This window comes from Sorghum bicolor, chromosome 4, assembly GCF_000003195.3.
Source record: "Sorghum bicolor cultivar BTx623 chromosome 4, Sorghum_bicolor_NCBIv3, whole genome shotgun sequence".
Taxonomy (NCBI): Eukaryota; Viridiplantae; Streptophyta; class Magnoliopsida; order Poales; family Poaceae; genus Sorghum; species Sorghum bicolor.
In genome coordinates, this window is record NC_012873.2 from 40,951,711 (window position 1) to 40,971,495 (window position 19,785).

General features: G+C 44.8%; 1 protein-coding gene across 2 annotated transcripts; it reads right to left on the reverse strand.

Moving 5' to 3' along the window:
* Positions 7,844-14,111, reverse strand: LOC8077814 (oligoribonuclease). 2 transcript variants are annotated; one of them, XM_021460041.1, is made up of 9 exons: positions 13,709-14,111; positions 13,366-13,517; positions 12,371-12,481; positions 11,684-11,760; positions 10,793-10,874; positions 10,648-10,703; positions 9,421-9,507; positions 8,655-8,745; positions 8,092-8,398 (listed from the first exon to the last, which is right to left on the reverse strand). In XM_021460041.1, the coding sequence occupies exons 2-9, from the start codon at positions 13,478-13,480 to the stop codon at positions 8,277-8,279; spliced, it is 741 nt and encodes a 246-aa protein (XP_021315716.1). In that variant the 5' UTR covers positions 13,481-13,517; positions 13,709-14,111; the 3' UTR covers positions 8,092-8,276. The 2 variants fall into 2 exon arrangements, with proteins under 2 accessions (XP_002453786.1, XP_021315716.1); XM_002453741.2 differs by having other exon boundaries at positions 7,844-8,398; positions 13,366-14,110.

Below are 19,785 nucleotides of genomic sequence, written 5' to 3' on the forward strand. Positions count from 1 at the left end.
ACTGCAGATATCAAGTGTTGTAGTGGACAGATTCCTCTCAATATGCCAATCCAGGAGAACTTCATGAAGAACTTCTGCTACGACATCTGGTGTATGTGGTGCTGGAACATAAATGAACCTACAACAATAAAATATGATAAGTGATTGTGTAGGACAGATTGTGCTCAAAAGACAATGCATAACACAAGAACACAAAATGATGAGATTTTATTGTTACCTAATAAGAAAACTTTTTAGCTTCCAGTCATCATCAAGAAAATGGGCTGTAACTGCCATGTAACCCTTCCTTTGATGGTTTGCTGTTCACAAGTCTGTAGTGACAGCAACACGAGAACTCAATTTCTTGATATAGTTCACCATAGATTGCTTTTGCACTTGATACATATCAAAGATATCCTTCCTAATTGTGTTTCTAGACAATCGCACATTGAGAAATTAAGAAAGAATTATCCCATCTAATCTCCCTCTTCCTCTCAAGTCGGCGACACGGGGCAAAACCCGTCGATGAAGAACGGCGATCTGGGGGCATAACCCGATCGACCACCATGGACAGAGGCTACGACCTTCGTAGCCGCGGTCCTCCTACCCTTGGGCTCAACGCCCTTGACAACCTGGTATCTAGAGTCTCTCGATCCTCCTCAGCCGCACCTTCTTCCTCCACCACACCGCACAGCCGCCCCCCATCGCCCCCATCCACTAGCAAGCCACCAACCATGGGCGATCAACCTACCCTCGCTGACATCATGGAGAAGTCGACCGCTCTCACCACCGACATGTTCGCCATGAAGGTTGATCTACAGGGCCTCAAGGACCGATCGTCCTCTTTGGAGATAGACGGCGGCGGCCGCACTGATGGGACACGAGACCTCGATCGACCCCCCAAGTTTCAAAAGCTCGATTTTCCCCGCTTCGACGGCAAGACGGATCCCATGCTCTTCATCAACAAATGCGAGTCGTATTTCCGGCAGCAACGCACCATGCCGGAAGAGCGCGTGTGGATGGCGTCTTACCAGCTGCAGGGTGTCGCCCACATGTTGTTCATCCAGCTGTAGGAGGATGAGGGCACACCGCCATGGGGCCAGTTCAAGGACCTCCTCAACTTGCGGTTCTGTCCAGCCCTTCGGTCGGCACCCTTCTTCGAGCTCACCGAATGCCGCCGCACGGGATCCATCGAGGAATACGCCAACCGCTTCCAGGAACTTCTTCCCTACGCTGGCCGAATGGACGAGGCCCAGCATGTGCAGCTCTTCATGGGGGGCTCCTACTGCCATTGAGTCATGCTGTCCGCATCCACAACCCGGAGACGCTCAACATGGCGATGAGCTTAGCACGCCAAGTCGAGCTGATGGAGCTGGACCGCCTCCAACAGCCTCCAACCAGGGCGGCCCCTCGCGCGCTGCTGCCAGCTCTGGCTCCTCGGCCAGCGCTGCCTGCTCCTCAGCCGTTGTTGGCGCTGCCGGCCCGGTGCACCCGGCTCCTCCGCCAGCCCTCCCTGCACCACCGGCCCGTGGCATGGGCACTCAGGTGAAGAAATTCTCCACCGAGGAATAGGCGGAATGATGGCGCCTCGGCCTTTGCTACAACTACAATGAGCCGTATTCCTGGAACCACAACAGGGTCTGTCACCGGATCTTCTACATCGGCGGCGTCGAGATCGAAGGCAACACAACAACAGCTTAGGACGCGCCGGCGGATCAGGAAGCCCCAGTGTTCTCCCCCCAGTGTTCTCCCTCCGGGCCGTGGCTGGTATGCCCATTTGTGATTCGATGTAGGTGCGCGTGTCCGTGGGGGCTGCGTCATTCAGTGCCCTCCTAGATACGGGCTCCATGCACAACTTCATCGTGGAGGCTGTTGTAGCATGTACCGGCCTCGCTGTCCACCCCAGCCCTCGTCTTACCACCACGGTGGCCAACAGGGAACGCATCGCATGCCCGGGCATCCTCCGCTAGGCACCGATCGCCATCGACGGCGAGGACTTCTGCGTCGACCTCTACGTCATGCCGCTCGCCGGCTACGACGTTGTCCTCGGCACCCAGTGGATGGTCACCTTGGGGAAGATGGTGTGGGACTTCGCCACCCACACCGTGGCATTCACTCGCCATGGCCACTCCGTCTGTTGGGCAGACGTGTCAGCTCGCCAGGAGCCGCGCCTCGCCATCATCACATCACCGGCTGTCCTTTTGGACGAACTATTGACTGCCTTCGGAAGCCTCTTCGCCGAGCCAGCCTGGCTGCCCCCGCAGCGCACGCATGATCACAACATTGTCCTCAAGACGAGCGCGCTGCTGGTGGCCCACAAAGATGAGCTAGAGCGGCAATGTGCCGCCATGATCGAGCAGGGCATCGTGCGGCGCAGCGACTCTGCGTTCTTGTCCCCGGTGCTCCTCATCAAAAAGCCAGACGCGTCGTGGCATTTCTGTGTCGACTACCGGGCACTCAATGCACTCACAGTCAAGGACGCATTCCCCATCCCCGTCGTCGATGAGTTGCTGGACGAGCTCCACGGGGCGTGCTTCTTCACCAAGCTCGACCAACGCTCGAGGTATCACCAGGTCCGCATGAGGCTGGGCGACATCCACAAGATAGTGTTCCGCACTCATGACGGCCTCTATGAGTTCCTGGTCATGGCGTTCAGGCTGTGCAACGCTCCCGCCACGTTGCAGGCCTTGATGAACGACGTCCTACGGCCCTTCCTCCGCCGCTTTGTGCTTGTGTTTTTTATGACATTTTGATTTACAGTCATACATGGGCCGACCACTTATGCCACCTTCACGCCGTGTTCAGGGCGCTCCAGCAGCACTAGCTCTTCGTGAAGCGCTCCAAGTGCGCGTTCACGGCCTAGTCCGTCGCGTACCTCGGCCACGTGGTGTCGGCCACGAGCGTTGCCATGGACCCGACCAAGGTGCAAGCAGTGCGGGATTGGCCGCTCCCACGATCAGCGTGCGCTGTGCACGGCTTTCTAGGACTGGCCGGGTACTACTGGAAGTTCGTCCACCACTACGGAACCATCACCGCGCCGCTCACTGCTCTTCTCAAGAAGGACGGGTTCTCGTGGTCGGAGGACGTGGCTGCTGTGTTCGCCGCACTAAAGGAGGCAGTCACCTCTGCCCCAGTACTCGCCATGCCAGACTTCTCCAAGACGTTCGTCGTTGAGTGTGACGCTTCGTCCCACAGCTTCGGGGCGGTGCTGGTCTAGGACAGCCACCCGGTAGCCTTCTTCAGCCGGCCCGTGGCCCCCCGGCATCATGTTCTCGCCGCCTACGAGCGTGAGCTGATCGGCCTCGTCCAGGTCGTCCGCCACTAGAGGCCCTACCTCTAGGGGCGCAGCTTTATGGTCAAGACCGACCACTACAGCCTCAAGTACTTGCTGGATCAGAGGTTGTCCACCATCCCGCAGCACCAGTGGGTGGGCAGACTCCTCGGCTTCGAATTCACCATAGAGTACAAGCCAGGGCATACCAATGCCGTGGTGGATGCTCTCTCCCGTCGTGACACTCCGGAGGAGGGCGCGGTGTTGGTGCTGTCTGGGCCACGCTTCGACTTCATCGATCGTCTACGCCATGCACATGCCACCGACCCGGCCCTTGCGGCCCTGTAGGCAGACATCAGCAGCGGCGCCAGGACTCAGCCCTAGTCTCTGGCCGACGGGCTGGTCCACTACGGTGGGTGGCTGTACCTTCCGCCGGACTCCCTGCTACTGCAGGAAGCGTTGGTGGCTGTCCATGAAGAGGGGCATGAAGGCGTCTAGCGCACCCTGCATCGACTCCACCGAGACTTCCATTTCCCTCACATGAAACATGTGGTGCAGGATCTCGTCCGTGCATGCGCCGTGTGCCAGCGCAACAAGCCATAACACCTACACCTGACCGGCCTGTTGCTGCCACTCCCTGTGCCGCAGGGTGTTTGGTCGGACATCGCCATGGACTTCATCGAGGCGCTGCCACGCATCCGAGGCAAGTCCGTCATCCTGACAGTGGTGGACTACTTCAGCAAGTATGCCCACTTCATCCCCCTGGCGCACCCGTACTCGGCAGAGACTGTGGCCCAAGCATTCTTCAACGACATCGTCAGGCTACACGCCATTCTGTAGTCTATCGTCTCCGACCGGGACTCGGTGTTCACCTCCAATTTCAGGAGCGAGTTGATGCGCTTGAGCGGCACCAAGCTTCAGATGACGATGGCGTTCCATCCTCAGTCCGATGGGCAGTCGGAGTCTGCTAACAAGGTCATCATTACGTACCTCCGTTGCTTGATAGGTGATCGCCCCCGCGACTAGCTGTGTTGGCTCCCCTGGGCGGAGTACATCTTCAACACCACCTTTCAGTCGTCGCTGCGGGAGACGCCGTTCCGCGTTGTGTACGGCCGCGACCCCCCTCCCTGTGGATATACGAGCACAGAGCAACGTGGGTACCGGTAGTGGCTCGGACTCTGGCGGAGCACACGGAGTTCCTCGAGGACGTCCGGCACCAGCTCGAGCAGGCCCAGGCGGCGCAGAAGCGCTACTACGATTGGCTCCACCATCCGGTCGACTACCAGGTGGGTGAGTGGGTGCTGCTTCATCTTCATCAACGCCTGACGGCCTCTATGCCCCAACCTGCAGCCGGCAAGCTAAAGCTGCGGTTTTACGGCCCGTACCGCGTGGTCAAGCTCATCAACAACGTCGTCGTTCGCTTGGCCCTGCCTCCCCAAGCTCGCCTCCATGATGTCTTCCATGTCGGGCTCCTCAAGAAGTTCCATGGTGAGCCTCCGCAAGAACCACCAGCCCGGCCTCCAGTTCGTCATGGCGCCATCATTCTAGAGCCGGAGTGGGCGGTCAAGACTCGCCTTGCACGTGGCGTGCGTCAGGTCCTCATTCACTGGAAGGCAGCATCGCCAGCTTCATCGACCTAGGAGGATTTCGACACGTTTCACGCTGTGTATCCACTCTTTCAGCTCGAGGACGAGCTGCCTCTTAAGGAGGGGAGAGATGTAATGTACGGGCGCGCGTACTCCCGGCGTCGCAGGGCACGCGACGTGCGCCGCGCGGCAGAGCGCGCGGATCGCCGCAGGGGATCGGGCCAAGTGGCTAGGATTAGAAGGAGTAGAAGATTTGATTGGTTGCTTTCCTTTCTTAGTCCTAAAGTTTAGGAGGTTTGGTTGGGCTGGAGGCCTAAACCTCTGTAATCGCACATTGAGAAATTAAGAAAGAATTATCCCATCTAATCTCCCTCTTCCTCTCAAGCCGGCGACAGGGGGCAAAACCCGTCGATGTAGAACAGTGATCTGGGGGCATAACCCGATCGACCACCACGGACAGAGGCTACGACCTCCGTAGCCGCGGTCCTCCTACCCTTGGGCTCAACGCCCTTGACAGTTGAAGGGCAAATTAATTCATATGCGTTGTGCTGCACATATTTTAAATCTAATTGTGAAAGATGGAATGAGTGTAATGGAGAAGGGAATTGATAAAGTGCGTGATAGTGTTGTGTATTGGTCTACCACTCCTAAAAGACATGAGAAGTTTGAGAAAATGGCAGCACAAATGAAAGGCAAATATGATAAAAGAATTGCTCTTGATTGTAAAACTAGATGGAACTCTACTTACACTATGCTTAGCCCTGCACTAGATTACCAAGATGTTTTTGAGCGCCTTGCTTCTCATGCTCCTTGTGTTCCATCTGCAGAAGAATGGAAGTTTGCTAGAGAACTTTGTGATAGGCTGCTGTAACTAAGCTACTATCAGGCACTAGATATGTCACAACCAACCTCTACTTTCCCAAAATATGCAACATTTTATTGACAATTAGGAGGTGTCTAAGAAGTGATATTCCTAAGATAGAAGAAATGTCTATTAAAATGAAAGAGAAATTCAACAAGTATTAGTCAGATGTGCATGGTTTGATGGCTGTTGCTCCTGCCCTAGATCCTAGGTATAAATTGCATTTGTTGAAGGCTTTGTTTCTCAAAATTCATGGGTCGGTTAGTGAAGCTGATGAATCTGTGAACAAAGTGAAAGACTTGATGTGCAATCTGGTCTTGGAATACCAAGATACTGTTGAAGATGTTGCCTAAACAGATAGTGCTCAAACTAGGCCAAGAAACCCTACTCAGATAGAGGATGAAGATTGGATGGATACTTTTGATGATTACATGTCCCAACAACCAGTTGCAACCTCCACTTATGTGCGAACAGAGTTGGATTTGTACTTGGAAGAGCCATTGCTGCCTAGGACACAAAAATTGGATATCATTCAATGGTGGCAAGTTGCAGGGCTCAAGTACCCAACATTACGAAAAATTGCACGTGATGTTCTTGCTATTCTAGTGACAACAGTGGCATCTGAGTCAGCATTTAGCACTAGTGGGAGAATAATCAGTCCATATCATAGTAGACTTGCACCATCAATGGTTGAGGCACTTATGTGTATGCAAGGATGGTCTCAAAACGACATGTTAGGTAAGTGCAATTTCTGCAAGTATGTGGTCTTCATTCTTATAAGTTGTAAAACTAATTTGTGATCCATGTAGGGTCTCATTCATCTTGTGTTGGTGCTTTGATGACTTGTCATGATGAAAAAGACGAAGAAAACATGGTATTGTTGTTGTTTCCTTCTATATTCAAGTTGTGAATTTACAAGGCACAAAATATTCAAGTAATGAATCTACTCTCTCTTTTTTATTTCATAGGATGAAGATGTTTCCACCATAATTGAGTAATGCTGAACTTTGTGTCTTCCTGCTCCTGCCTCAAGTGAAGATGAATGCATCAAGTTGCCTATCTATTTGATCCCAAAATTCTTATTTGAATGTAATATGAGAGCTGCCTTAGTAGTACTCTACTGAACTTAGGTTGCTTTTGCTTCTCAGTAACTCAGTATGAGGACAGTAGACTTCATGTTTTATGTTTCTGGTGGACATGGCTTGGTGTCATGGTACCTTGCTACTTCAGTAGTCAGTACTTCTTGCATTGCATGTTCTGTACTTATGTATTGTCATTGCATGCCATTTGCAAGCACTTCTATTGACATGTGGTCTATTTATCTGCTTGGAAGCTAATATATCATGTATTATATTGCTATGCCTGCTGATTTGTTGTAACATTATCGGGTTTCGGTTAACCCGTCGGGTTTTGGATATCTGTGGGTTCCGGTTTTGGGGATGGATTTTCACCCAAATTGAGATTCGGGTCAGGTTCTGGTTTTACTATTGGGTTTCAGTTTTAGGTCCTCGGAGACTCCACCCAATCTAAACCCAACCCGTTGCCATCCTTACTTGCGGCCTAGGGCTCCTACGACCAGCCATGGCAGCCAAAGCTCGTAGGTGCAAGCCGGATGACAGCCACGGGACAAGCCGGACATAGCCAGAGCAGCAACAGGCCAAAGTTTGTAGAGGCAGGCGCACACGGTGGCGGAGGTGAGTGTGGCCACAGTAATAATAGAGGAAGAGGAAGAACGCAGCGAAGGAAGAAGAAAAATAGACAATTCCGTATCTTATGTAATGAATCACTTGTCTTTTCGAGGACAATTGATGCTATACTAGCTGTAATGTCAACTATGATCTATACGTGGAGCAAAGCACATGTGAGACTGATGTCATTTTTATAGATCATTTGTTTAGTCGTAGCCTACTATGGATTCTCAAGGTCAATCTTATAATATAGTGTAAAATAATGAATTGAATAATTATGAACATGACTTCAAACAATAGAACACTAAATAACTCCAAATAGAGCACCAACCAATATATTACATTTAGAAATATTTTGGTACTCGTTTATATTTTCCTGATTTTAAATGAATTATTTATAAGTTTTTTTCAAAAATAAACTAGCTTTTATTTCTTCAAAAAAAATTACAAAACCATCTTTGAAACCAGATAGATGACCAAATTTATCCGGTATTTGATAATTCGTTAGTTACAGATTTCTGGCTATTGAGTTACATTGCCAAAACAAACTTGGAAAATAGTTGAATGGTCAAAAATAGACTTTCCCATAAACAAATGGGATGCTTGACGGACCAGTTCAACACACTTGGGTGGGATCGTTTCTCAATCCCTCCAAAGTAATAATCAATACTATCTATGTATGTGATGCAGCAACTATGAGACGCATTCAGGAAGGCTTCAGAATACCACGAAGTAATAGTGCCATAAACCCAAAGTCCCAAACACTAATGGTCAATGGATGTACAGAACGTAACCCCTTACATAGCCCAAAGCAAGGCATTCAGCTTTGACCTGAAAATCCCTCTGCAATTCTGGTTAGCTATTAGTTGATTCAACTATTCCACATGCAGCTACCGCTTTGATTTCTGTGGTTTGAAAATGTTGTCCTTATAGTACTTCAGTTCGGCGATGCTTTCTTTAATATCATCCATTGCCCTGTGGGTTTTTTGCTTTCTTGGAGTTTGTTTCCTTTCTGTACAAAGAGTTAAACAGCAAACGAACAAGTTCAGTCTCATCATAAATCCAGTAAGATTATTTTAGATACTAGCAGAAGCTGGAATTCTGCTAGTATTACCCATCACCTCACATTAGAAGCAAAGCTGCAGATTCTGATTTGGTATTAAACCAAAATAGCTACAAATGAAACCACAATGATGCTAAAATATATAAACTGTTGCCACTGCTTGGCATTTCAAGTATTGTATCCATGGCCACCAGATTTAACTTACCTTTGGGGTACCATCGTACGCATAAAGCCATTATACTGCTCACATCAACAATTACATGAGAGAAGACAGCTGCAAGCTGTGGCATGTACTTCTGGGAGAAAAACAGCAAAAAAAAAGTCAGCCACCAAGGGTTGAATTCTCAAATTTGAAATGGAAAATGCTTTCACAAAAGTCGGAAACACCCATCTTATTTATTGAGAAATATAATGCAAATGTGATCCATACCACCCTTCAGTTATGATAAGAAGATTACATGGCACTTTTCAACAAGCTTTCAAAGTCTTAGCGCCTTGACTATCGATATTTTTTAAAATAATGATAATCGGAATATAAATTTATGATTTTTTTTCTCAAAAAAATATTTTATAATATCATAATTTTATCAAATCCTACAAACAACATTCCAACAGAAAGTACAGATCATTTATGACCGAAGTTAGTAATTAGCAATTTTTTGCACATCCTTGGACAGTCATTTAACCACCTCATCTTCTATAACACAGGTCATTTTACATCCCTGTATAGTCTGATTGAGTGAATTTGAGCCATAAGTTGATTAGTGGCAAAAGAAAAACCACCACCATATCAGCAAAATTTCCAAAGTAAAGCATCAGGCAAAGTATCTTTTTTTTTATAAAAAAAAAGAGGAACTGAACTCAGATGTTTTGATAGTCAACTGCAATACTTCCATAGTTCTTGGGGGTACACTAGACTTAAAAAAGTGCTGAATAGAAATAAAAGAAGATTACCGATTATTCATACTAACCTTCAGAAATAGTAAATCCACATAAACAGAATTCCCAGCTAATAATGGAGTGCCTGAATTTATGTGCTTCCTAACAAAGTCTAAAACCTGCCAATGGGCCAATAGAAGATTCTCTGTTAGGTAAACAAAAGTAATACATTGGTTATGACAATTCAAGCAAGAAGAATTTTTAGATCCACTATCTTCAGTGTGATAGATAGTTAGTTACATATAAATGGAGACAAAAAATAATTAAAGTTTCCATGTAATTGTTGCACTAAAATGCAATAAGTTAAAAGAAAGACTTTAGATGGACTTCGTGCACTATACTGATCATGCTACATTGCTATTCTAGAAATAAAATTTGATCATGTTACACTGCTATTCTAGAAATTAGTATTTTCATGTGCATTATCACTATAGTATTTTATCAAAATACAAATTAGCTTTTAATCAATTTTCTTCACTTCAAACTGAAAAGTAAAATATTTTTTATAGAAGTTCAGGGTCAACTTTCCATAAATATCTTACCATGTTTCCATCACTATGTGGCCAGTTCCTGATTCAGAGTTCTAAACATTTAGGTGAGCTCAGAGGCAATTTTAGATGCTACCAAGGAGGGTAGTGCCTAGTCACTAGTCAGTACCTAAAGCTTTTTATTTGAGTAAGCAAGCAATGATTTTGGCACGTAACACTAAGGTTCTCAAAATCACGATTCTAAATTGGATGGGAGGTCTTCATAAGATCGCTATCATAGAGAATCTTAAACATGAATATCAGAGAAATATAGATTCTGCTGACTAGAATTGTAGAATCAAACCCTTTATCCAGATGGTGAAGCTGCTAAGTCTTATGACTGAATCGAGGTTTTGAAAACCATACGTAAGACAACCAAATTCAAGAACTATAGCGATTCAGGTGAACAGAAGATGCTTAGACAGTAAGGTTGTGGATTGAGTTAACCACTGAACATAGTCATTGTAAAATCAAAAATGTGTGACATGTCTGAAACCTTCCAGAATATTCAAATGGCATAGGTTTCAAACAAAGGTGCCAAATTAAACTAGATTACAAGAGTATTGTGGATGGGTTACTTGAGAGAGCAAAGAAGAAAAAAAAAATAGTCCTATGAAATTAGTGGACATGCTTAAAAATATCCATGGCAAGATACTCGAGTGCTGTAACTTCAGTTATGTCTACAAACAAAATTTCCGGGGGGAAATGTTCACCACAAACAGAAAAACATACTTTTGCCTCTGCATCATGTTCAGAAAGTTCACTCTGCAGCACTCTTTCTGTCAAACCTAAATTATAAATCAGGCTCTTGGAATTATGTTCAGACATAAAATAAAACAGAAAATGACAAAAAAAAGAGAGAAAGAGTACTATTTACCACTAGCTGCATGATGAGTTTTGCACCATTCACCCATATTATCTAAACAATCTTTGCTCTGGCCTATAACCAAGTCAGGACCCTGCAAAATAGCAAGGCAATCATGTTAAATAATTCAACTTATAGATGGTGCTGACATGTATGAGACATTGACTTAACTAGCGAACTACAAATAGTGAACACTTTCTTTGCTTAATGATATCATCACTAATGGAGCATTGGCATGGACTCTGTATTAAAGCATTTGAAGTATCATATCCCACAAGGATCATCACCAGTTAACAATGGGATAATGTGGCAATAAACATAATCTAGTTAGCAGTCACCTGGCAATTGAATTTAGCCATATTATATCTCGAAAATGATGATGGAACTAACCAAAATGAAACCTATACCATAATATGTTGTGCAAGCTGGGGTCAAATCCATAAACATATTTCTAGTTGAAATCACTGCTCCCTCAATTTTTAATAAATATACTTGCTCAAAACTGGCAGAGCTTGGGCATGAAATAAGGACTGGCCAACATTATATGAAATGTAATGAGAGGGGGCAGATTAGTATCTTATTATGACTAAAGTGGTCAAATTAACTTTCATTATCGAGTTATGTAATTGCTTTCAGGAGGATTGTCCCGTGATTGAGGGATGGACTTTCTCTCCCATTATATGCATGCCACGACAACATAGTTCTAACAAATAGAGCTAATTAGGGGCAGAGAGAGTAACATGCCATTATCTTTCTATTTGATAGTCAAACAAAAATCTCAGTACCCCAAAGAATGTGATCTGGATGTTTTATAGGAAAAGTTGAAACGATTGGGCAACATCATCACATTGCATAAAAGCTACATAGAACAAACCAACAAAAGTACTTCGTTTCAATGACAACCTCAATTTGTTTTGTAAGTTTACCATCCGTTATGATACAAGCAATCTCCAAAATCCGATCTTTTGTAATATCCAAACCTACAAAGTCAAGGAAGTGCATGATTACATTAAACATTAAAGGCTGGCTGAATACAAAAGATGGCAAAATAACTAATTTTTAGTTGACTATCTGTCCACAAAACAATCTGGGAAAATATAACAAAATAATTACTTTCAAGCTACAACACCTCTTTCCTGCATCAACATATTCACGGAAGTAAGTCATTACGAAATATTTTGCACTTGAAGTAATTTTTCTTGTGTCAGGACAACACAAAAGTTTTCTCAAGAAATGTAAGATTGGATCCCTCATGGTCTGCTATTTGTCCAGTTGTGCAATAGAAATCTATGTTAGGCCATATCCACTATGCAAAAGTACATCATATGAAACTATGAAGGGCATAACAATTTATATGTTCTGAAAAGTATGGGCAAATTCTTCCCATGCTATGCAATACATAAGCAGTTAAAAGTTATTCCAGAACATAAATAATGTCTTCAAAATTCAAACATTATACACATGACTCATGATGTAATTTAAAATTATATTATGAAAACTGAACAAACAAGTAAATGACAATGCACCACCAAAACTGAATTCTCTGATTACTTTCAGATTAAAGAATGTAGATGTTTAGAAAAGACTGACCGGTCATTTCCAAGTCTATCCATACCAAAGGCATTCTGTAATCACCAGATGATGATACAAGTGCTGCCTCCTCATACTTTACTGCAGTTGTGTCATTCTGCTCATTTTTATCTGGAAAGGGAATGAAATTTCCAACCAAATCAATTACTTTTGAGAGAAATTGAAGCTATGGAACAACTACAGTCAGCATGTGGTCATAAACAGTGACACATAATACGTGCAGTCAAAAGTACAAAATGAGGTTCCCCTACCAAAAATATATTAAGGCCTTGTTTAGTTTACCCCAAAAAGCAAAAAGTTTTCAAGATTCCCCGTCACGTCGAATCTTGTGGCACATGCATGAAGCATTAAATATAGACGAAAGCAAAAACTAATTACACAGTTTAGCTGGAAATCGCGAGACGAATCTCTTGATCCTAGTTAGTCTATAATTAGATAATATTTGTCATAAACAAACGAAAGTGCTACAGTATCGAAATCCGAAATCTTTTCAGAACTAAACAAGACCTAACTGTTTCTCTGTTACTACAACAATCTAATTCAAAACTTTAGGTAAAAACAGTTTTGCGAATAATGGTAGCACAAAAAGCTTGGTATCAGCATTCCTCAAATGCAGGGCCCAATTTGCTTTTAGCACTGGGCCCCTAAATTCCTGAGTACAGACTTGCTAGTGGCCAGTCATTTCTGTTTCCAATAAAAAAACAGGCAAAAGACAAGAAGGGCTCAAGAAGCTTGGCAAATTGCTGCATATTACCAAGACATTAGAGTAAACAATCATCATGCCATTGGCAAACATCTGGTTGGTACTAATTTCTCATCAATTTAGTTGTCCCTGTAGACTCATCTAAACCACCAGATACGGTGTAGCCACTTAAACTTGCATGGACATAAATGAACTATAAATGCAATTCCCCCATGGAGAACAAAGAAAGGAGACTTAATATCATGTTATCCACAAGTTCCATTCAAGAGGGAAGGGCTAAAGGAGCACCAACCAGGTTTGCTTGGAGCAGTTTCGTCTGTGCTGGGAGGCGCCTGTGGTACTTCAACTCGGTCATCTTCAGCATCCAGACACAGAGCCGAGAACATGTTTCCAAGCTTATTACTCATCTAAATAATATTGATCTTGAGCTGATACAGTTGGATCCTAAGTTGCACGGATACGGATACGCGTATCGGTATCGGAAGGATACGGATAAGCGGATACGCCGATTCCCAAAAAACCAGATACGCGGATACGTTTAATATTAAAAATAAAATAAAAAAATAAAATTATGGAAGTCTATATTTAAATCTGAAGAAGAGGAGCAGGCTGAGCAGGGCGGCTCCGCGGCTGACCAGAGCAGGGCGGCTCCGCGACTGAGCAGGGGCCGTGCTCGTCGCCGGCGAGCAGGGACAGTGCCAGCGGCCGGCAGGCGTCGGGCAGGCGTCGCGCGGGCGGCCGGGCGTCGTAGCCTCGCGGCTTCAGCCGTCGCGGAAGAGCAGGCGCGCCCGCGCAGGCTCCACAGGTGGCTTCGCGGGTGAGCAGGGGCCGTGCTCGTCGCCGGCGAGCAGGAACGGCGCCAGCGGCCGGCGGGCGTCGGGCGGGCGTCGAGCAGCGTCGCGGCTGCGCTTCACCGGTCGGGCGACTGCGGAATCGCGAATCGAGGTCGGGGCGTCGCGCGTCTGTGCGTTAGGGCGACTTCGTAATGGGCTGGGCCGTATCCGAATTGGCTGATACGTGTGTCCGGTGCCTGATAGGTATCAGCCAACCGTATCCTATTATGTAAAAAAAACCGATACTCCTCCAGTACGTACTAGCCATGTATCCGCGGCGTATCCGTATCGGATACGTATCCGATACGGGATACGCGCCTACCCTAAAGTATCCGTGCAACTTAGGTTGGATCCTGCAATCCAGGGACGGAGCCCGTAAAGGACATGGGTGTACACAAGTACAGCCGATAATTTTTTGCAAAGCAATCGAAGTTATTAGTAGGCATAATACATGCATATACACTTTAATTAGATTCGATGCGAATACGAATATGAATAGTATTTAGGGTTTGGGCCCACGGTTTCGCACAGCAGGAAGTTAAGGCCAAGGCGCTTTGGCGCACGGCCTCGCACAGCAGGAAGGGAAGGGTATACCTGGTGGTGCTCGCCGCCGGCGAAGGTGGCAAAGTAGGTGGGCGGCCGCAACGGCCGGCCCAGTCGTCGATGGGTGGGGGGTTGCGCGCCGCCGCGCACGCTTGGGGAGTTGGGGTGTGTCACCGCAGAAGACCCACGGCGACTACTCCTGAGTCCTGACGAACCTGACCAAGGTGAAGCTGTTCCTGAACCTGAGACGACACCGAGACACCTGAGCATGTGACAGTCAGGCGCAGGCGCAGAGGGCTTTCGAGGCACCGAATGGGCCGGAGTGGGCCAGGGACCCTGCGTGTGTGGTCCAGTAACGGAAGGCAGCAGCCCAAACAGCTCGTAAACCCTAAACCCTAGAGAAGGGGAGGAGGACAAGTCGAACTTGTCTCTCGGAAGAAAAAAGTCTATATAACATCCAAATTATTTAGGATGGAATACTTTATCTTTTAAATTATAAAATCGGATATTCTACCCTCTAAACTTTCAAAGCCGGTCAAATAACCCCTAGAGTGGTTTTAAAGGGTGATTTTGTCTTTTTCTTTCTTATTTATTCCCGCTGATTTTTTGAAAAATTATAATAAATCACAGAAAAATCATAAAATGAAAAATTCAATTCTGTTACTCCTAATGAGTAGATCTACATGAATATATAATGTGGTATACTTTAGCACAAAGTTTTTGTTGTAGCTTTAAATCTATGTTTTTCTATAATTAATAAGAATAATTCATATATGTAGTTCCTATGGTTCAATTGTGGTAAATTTTTTATGCTCGGCTCATTATTGTATACTTGAACTATGGAAAAGTTTCGTAGACATTGGATCACATATAACTTAGTTGTAGATTTATTTAGCTTTATTCTTGTTAAATCTATGCTTTATCTATAACTAAGTTATACATGATTCAATAAGTTTGAAATTTTTATCATAGTTCAAGCATACAATAATGAACCCACCATAAACATTTTTTACCACAGTTGGAGCATAGAAACTACATATATGAATTATTTGAATTAATTACAGAAAAACATAGATTTAAAGTTATAGCAAAAACTTTTTACTAAAGTATATCATATTATATATTCACTATGTAGATCTAGTCATCAGGAGTCCAACAAAATTAAATTTTTTTATTTTACAATTTTTTGTGATTTATTACGATTTTTCAAAGATTCGGCAAAAATAAATAAAAACAAAAACAAAACCACTCTAGGGGATTATTTGACTGGTTTTAAAAGTTTAAGGTGTAGAATATCCGATTTTATAGTTTACGAGATGAAGTATTCTATCCTAAATAGTTTAGGGAGTTATGTAGACTTTTTCCTCTCTCTAAATATCGGCAATGCCAGCGGTGAGTGCGGCAAGTAGCCGAACCTCGGGACCTTGATCCACATACTCTTATCAGTATAGTGGATATATCGTCTAACAGGGTGATGGTCTCTCGGAAGAAGAGTATGAGTGCAGGGCACGTACAATGCAGCCTTTAGCGCCGTCTGTATGCGATGTATTTTGCAAAAACGTCTCTCGCAGGCTCAGCGACGGTTGCAGCTCGTGCTCCCATGCTCACGCAACGGCAGAGGCAGCGTTGTACGGGCATCGTCTCTAGGGGACGCACGCTCGAGATCGATTTCTCCTTATCTCTAGTAGCTTCGTGCAACCACTGCTCTCTTGGATCAATTCAAGTGGCAGCACGACAGAATGGAGAACGCAGGCAAGGGAGGAGAATCCGTGCTGGAATTATGGCGTGTTTGTTTGCCTGGGCCTTTCCAGCCAGGCTGGTGCCTCCCAGCCAGGTCTGATTTGGCTAGGCCCAGGTGGTGCAGTACATCTTGTTTGGTTGCACTTTCTAGTTGGGCCTGTCTGGCCTTTGTCTGCACCTAGTGTCAGTGCAGCAAACTACCTCCCAACCGCCTGGTTGGGATGGTGTTTGTTTGCCTGCATACTAGCTGCAGCAAACTACCTCCCACCAGAATGCAAACTACCCTAAGAAGAAAATGATAGCAAATGAGAACTTTTTTGAACATTGCATTAACATAACCACAAGATCTCTGAGTACCACAACAATAAGTCAAGTTACAGGAACTTAAAGAATCATTACAAGTGCTAATTACTTGTTACATGCGACAATTTTCAAACTAACAGGGATTCATCGCTCCGAGCTTTTTGTAAATGACCACAACAAAACCACTTACTAGCAATCATACCAATATTCCCAACAAACCTAAGGCACCTATTTCTCCATAGTTGCACTACATTATCACTTATAGAAATACAAGTACAGGTTTGAGATGAAGAAATTGAGTTGATAGTTGAGTTGAGTGCCTCAAGTGCTTACTCATATGAACTGTACTTCTTGTGCACATTGCCCTTAAAGTTTAGCACTTGCTCACTGCACTCTGCCCAGCTGGAGTAAATACCAGGAACTTTGCCTTTGAAAACAACATACCATCCACTCATTGTGCTGCACATTGCAAGGGAAAATGCCTCAGTCTAAGATTAACCAAGTGGATGTCATGTCTTTGTTCAATAAGTGTGTCCACTCCAGTTCCAAACTGGTGTTGACAAACTCAAGAAACAAAGATTTGACAAACACTTGTGAAAGAAAATGACATCACGGGCATGGTTAAATATTTTTGGGGCCTCAGACGTGTATATAATTGTTGTAAAACATTAACATATTAAGCAACCACCAAATAGTAATAATGTCATTACAGAACATGAATAAAAAACCACCTCCTCATTCATAAAAGAACCACTAGCCCAAAAGAAGTGTGCTAGCCTGTCAGTACTACACAGCTATAACACAATTAGCAAAAGCCACCAAAAAAATCAGTGATGAAGAGTGGTGGAGGCTGGAGGACCTTCTACTACCTCAACTGCTTCCCTCCTAGTGTAGCACTGGACCTAGTGCATCTACACATAGTAGTGCTTTGCAAGGAAGGTCCTAAGCCAAAGTACCCTATGACTATCCACCATGTTCACATAAGCAGTGGCATGTGCCTTGTTGTCGAGGAGGTGGGAGAAGGCAACAATCAGGGCTTCTTTAGAGAACCCTGGAGTGTCCATGACAGCATGGTAGAGGTCACCATCAATGAAAGCAGGACCAGTCTCTCATAAGGCATTTGCTACATTGTTCACCGCATCAGTCATGTTTGTCATGACCAGCACCTCCTCAGTGAAACATGGCCCTAAATGAAACATGGCCTCTTCCTCTTCCTGCCACCATCAGAAGTCAAAAGCTCAGTTGATGAGACCATACCAGGGCAATCAACATTCAAGCATCCACTTAAGGTGAAAGCTAAACATAATTCCAAATCATTTAGGTTTCCACATTCAAGGCTACTACTTGGTTTATATGATTATAGATTCAAACACCTTGCTATGATGGAACAAGAAGATTGCGATGTTATCACAACATTACAAACCGATGTCCTAGCACAACTCTTTGGATCACAAGAGTTAGAGTCGAGGACGACTCCTTTTCAAGAAGGGGAGGATGATATGACCACGCTAGTAAGCAAGATGTCACAAGCTCTAAGTCAAACTACAACCACTCAAGTTTTACCTACACCGACACCAGCCCAAGTCATCGATGGACCGGTTACACGTAGTCGTGCAAAGAAACTACAACAAGAGGTCCACGCGCTACTTTGTGAGATTCATTTTAACATTAATGAGAATTATATACTACCTAAGTGTTCTACCTTGATTGTACTCAGGTATATAGAAGAAGAGAAGGATGAATCGGACCCTAAAGAACGAACCAGTGCAAGTCCTAGAAGACACGTCAAAAACGGACCAGTGGAAGTAAAAAACAGACCAGTGGAAGTCAAAAACGGACCAGTGCAAAGAAATCTTCATAACTTTTTAATCAAAAAAGCTATGAAGGCTCATGAGGACTTGTTGGAAAGCTTGTCGAGTCTACTTTCCAATGAATCTAGTGGAGACTAGTTTTGATACTCCATATTGCCTGCAGACCAGAATTAGTACAGACTGCTCAGAAGGTCAACAGTCTGCCGTGACAGAATGTTGGTACAACTTGCCGTGCAAAACTGTACCAATCTACAACGTTTCGAGGTACATGGCATACATTGCTGGAAAGATCTTCGAGTCTAGTTTCACACCCAAGAAACGGTTCGTCATTTGGACTTCTAATAAAGAGTTATGGTCAGTTTATTGGAAACTGCTCTGAAGGCCAACAGTCACGCGAAGCCAGTTCGGGAATCTATTCCGAGGGGTCCTTTCACATTGCCTTCACCCAGAAACTCTATTTCGTTTTTATACCTGTCTAGGAGGGTTGTTCCTAGTATAAATATCCCCTACCTCTAAGATATTAGCAACCTTTTGATCATTTGATAAACTACATGATATTGCAGCCGCGCTGCTGAGTGCCTTACTCCACCTTTGTTCTTCCTTGTTCTTCTTGGACTTGTGAAGTGAATCCTCTGGGTTCCCCTACTTCGTGCTCTACGGCTTCCGTTCGGCTGCGCCGTATTGTGTGGATTAGTTCCGGATTGTGGTTCTGTGATCGTTTGGAGATCGAGTCGAAGTCTTCGTGGTTTCGGTGCCTCTCTCCCCGTCGCTTGGTCGCATCCAACCTTTGTCAGGTATAAAGCTAGTTACCCGCTGTTCACAGCAAGTTATCCTTGTTCTTTTGATCTACTGTCGTGAAGATCGGGCCACCCTCGTGCCGTTTTTATATCAGTAACCTATCAACTGGTATCAAAGCTTCCGTTGTCACAGTAAGTCTCACAATCATCCACATATCTATCTTTAGTTTATCTATCGTTTGCTACTGTTTTGTTCATCACCTATAGTCCACTAAAAAAGCCACAAAAAAAATCCTAGAGCCCTTTGACGGTACTGTTATCTTGTGTTTTGTGTTCATCAAGTTGCTAGTCACCCTCTTTACATATATTGTGTTGTGTTTCATTTGTTATCCCCACCCCTGTTAGTAAAAAAAAGTGTTAAAAAAAATCAGAGAAAAGAAAAGAGAAAGAACAGAAAAAGTAGAAGAAGAGGAAAGGGGTTGTATTGCGGTTTGCTCACTGAAAAATTCAGTTTACATATTCAGATTCTTGGTGATCTATATACCAGCAACGTTATATCTTTTGAGCACATCAATCCACTTGATTTTCAGTACCATAGCCTCCCTTGTTTAGCCACCTATAGCTCCACCTAAAACTGAAACCAGGACATTCGACTCGTAATCCTTGCGACCTCAGAATCACTCTTATCGAGCCGCTACACTAGCACAATTCACTGTCCTTGAGAACAGGCAAGAGCATTGGTAAG

Excerpts from the sequence above, each read along its gene's own strand:
- LOC8077814 (XM_002453741.2), bottom strand. The coding sequence starts at position 13,480 with ATGAGTAATAAGCTTGGAAACATGTTCTCGGCTCTGTGTCTGGATGCT. Across the intron at positions 10,875-11,683 it reads AACTTACAAAACAAATTGAG|GGTCCTGACTTGGTTATAGG; the intron begins GTTGTCATTGAA and ends GCTATTTTGCAG. Across the intron at positions 8,746-9,420 it reads TGGATTTACTATTTCTGAAG|AAGTACATGCCACAGCTTGC; the intron begins GTTAGTATGAAT and ends TTTTTCTCCCAG.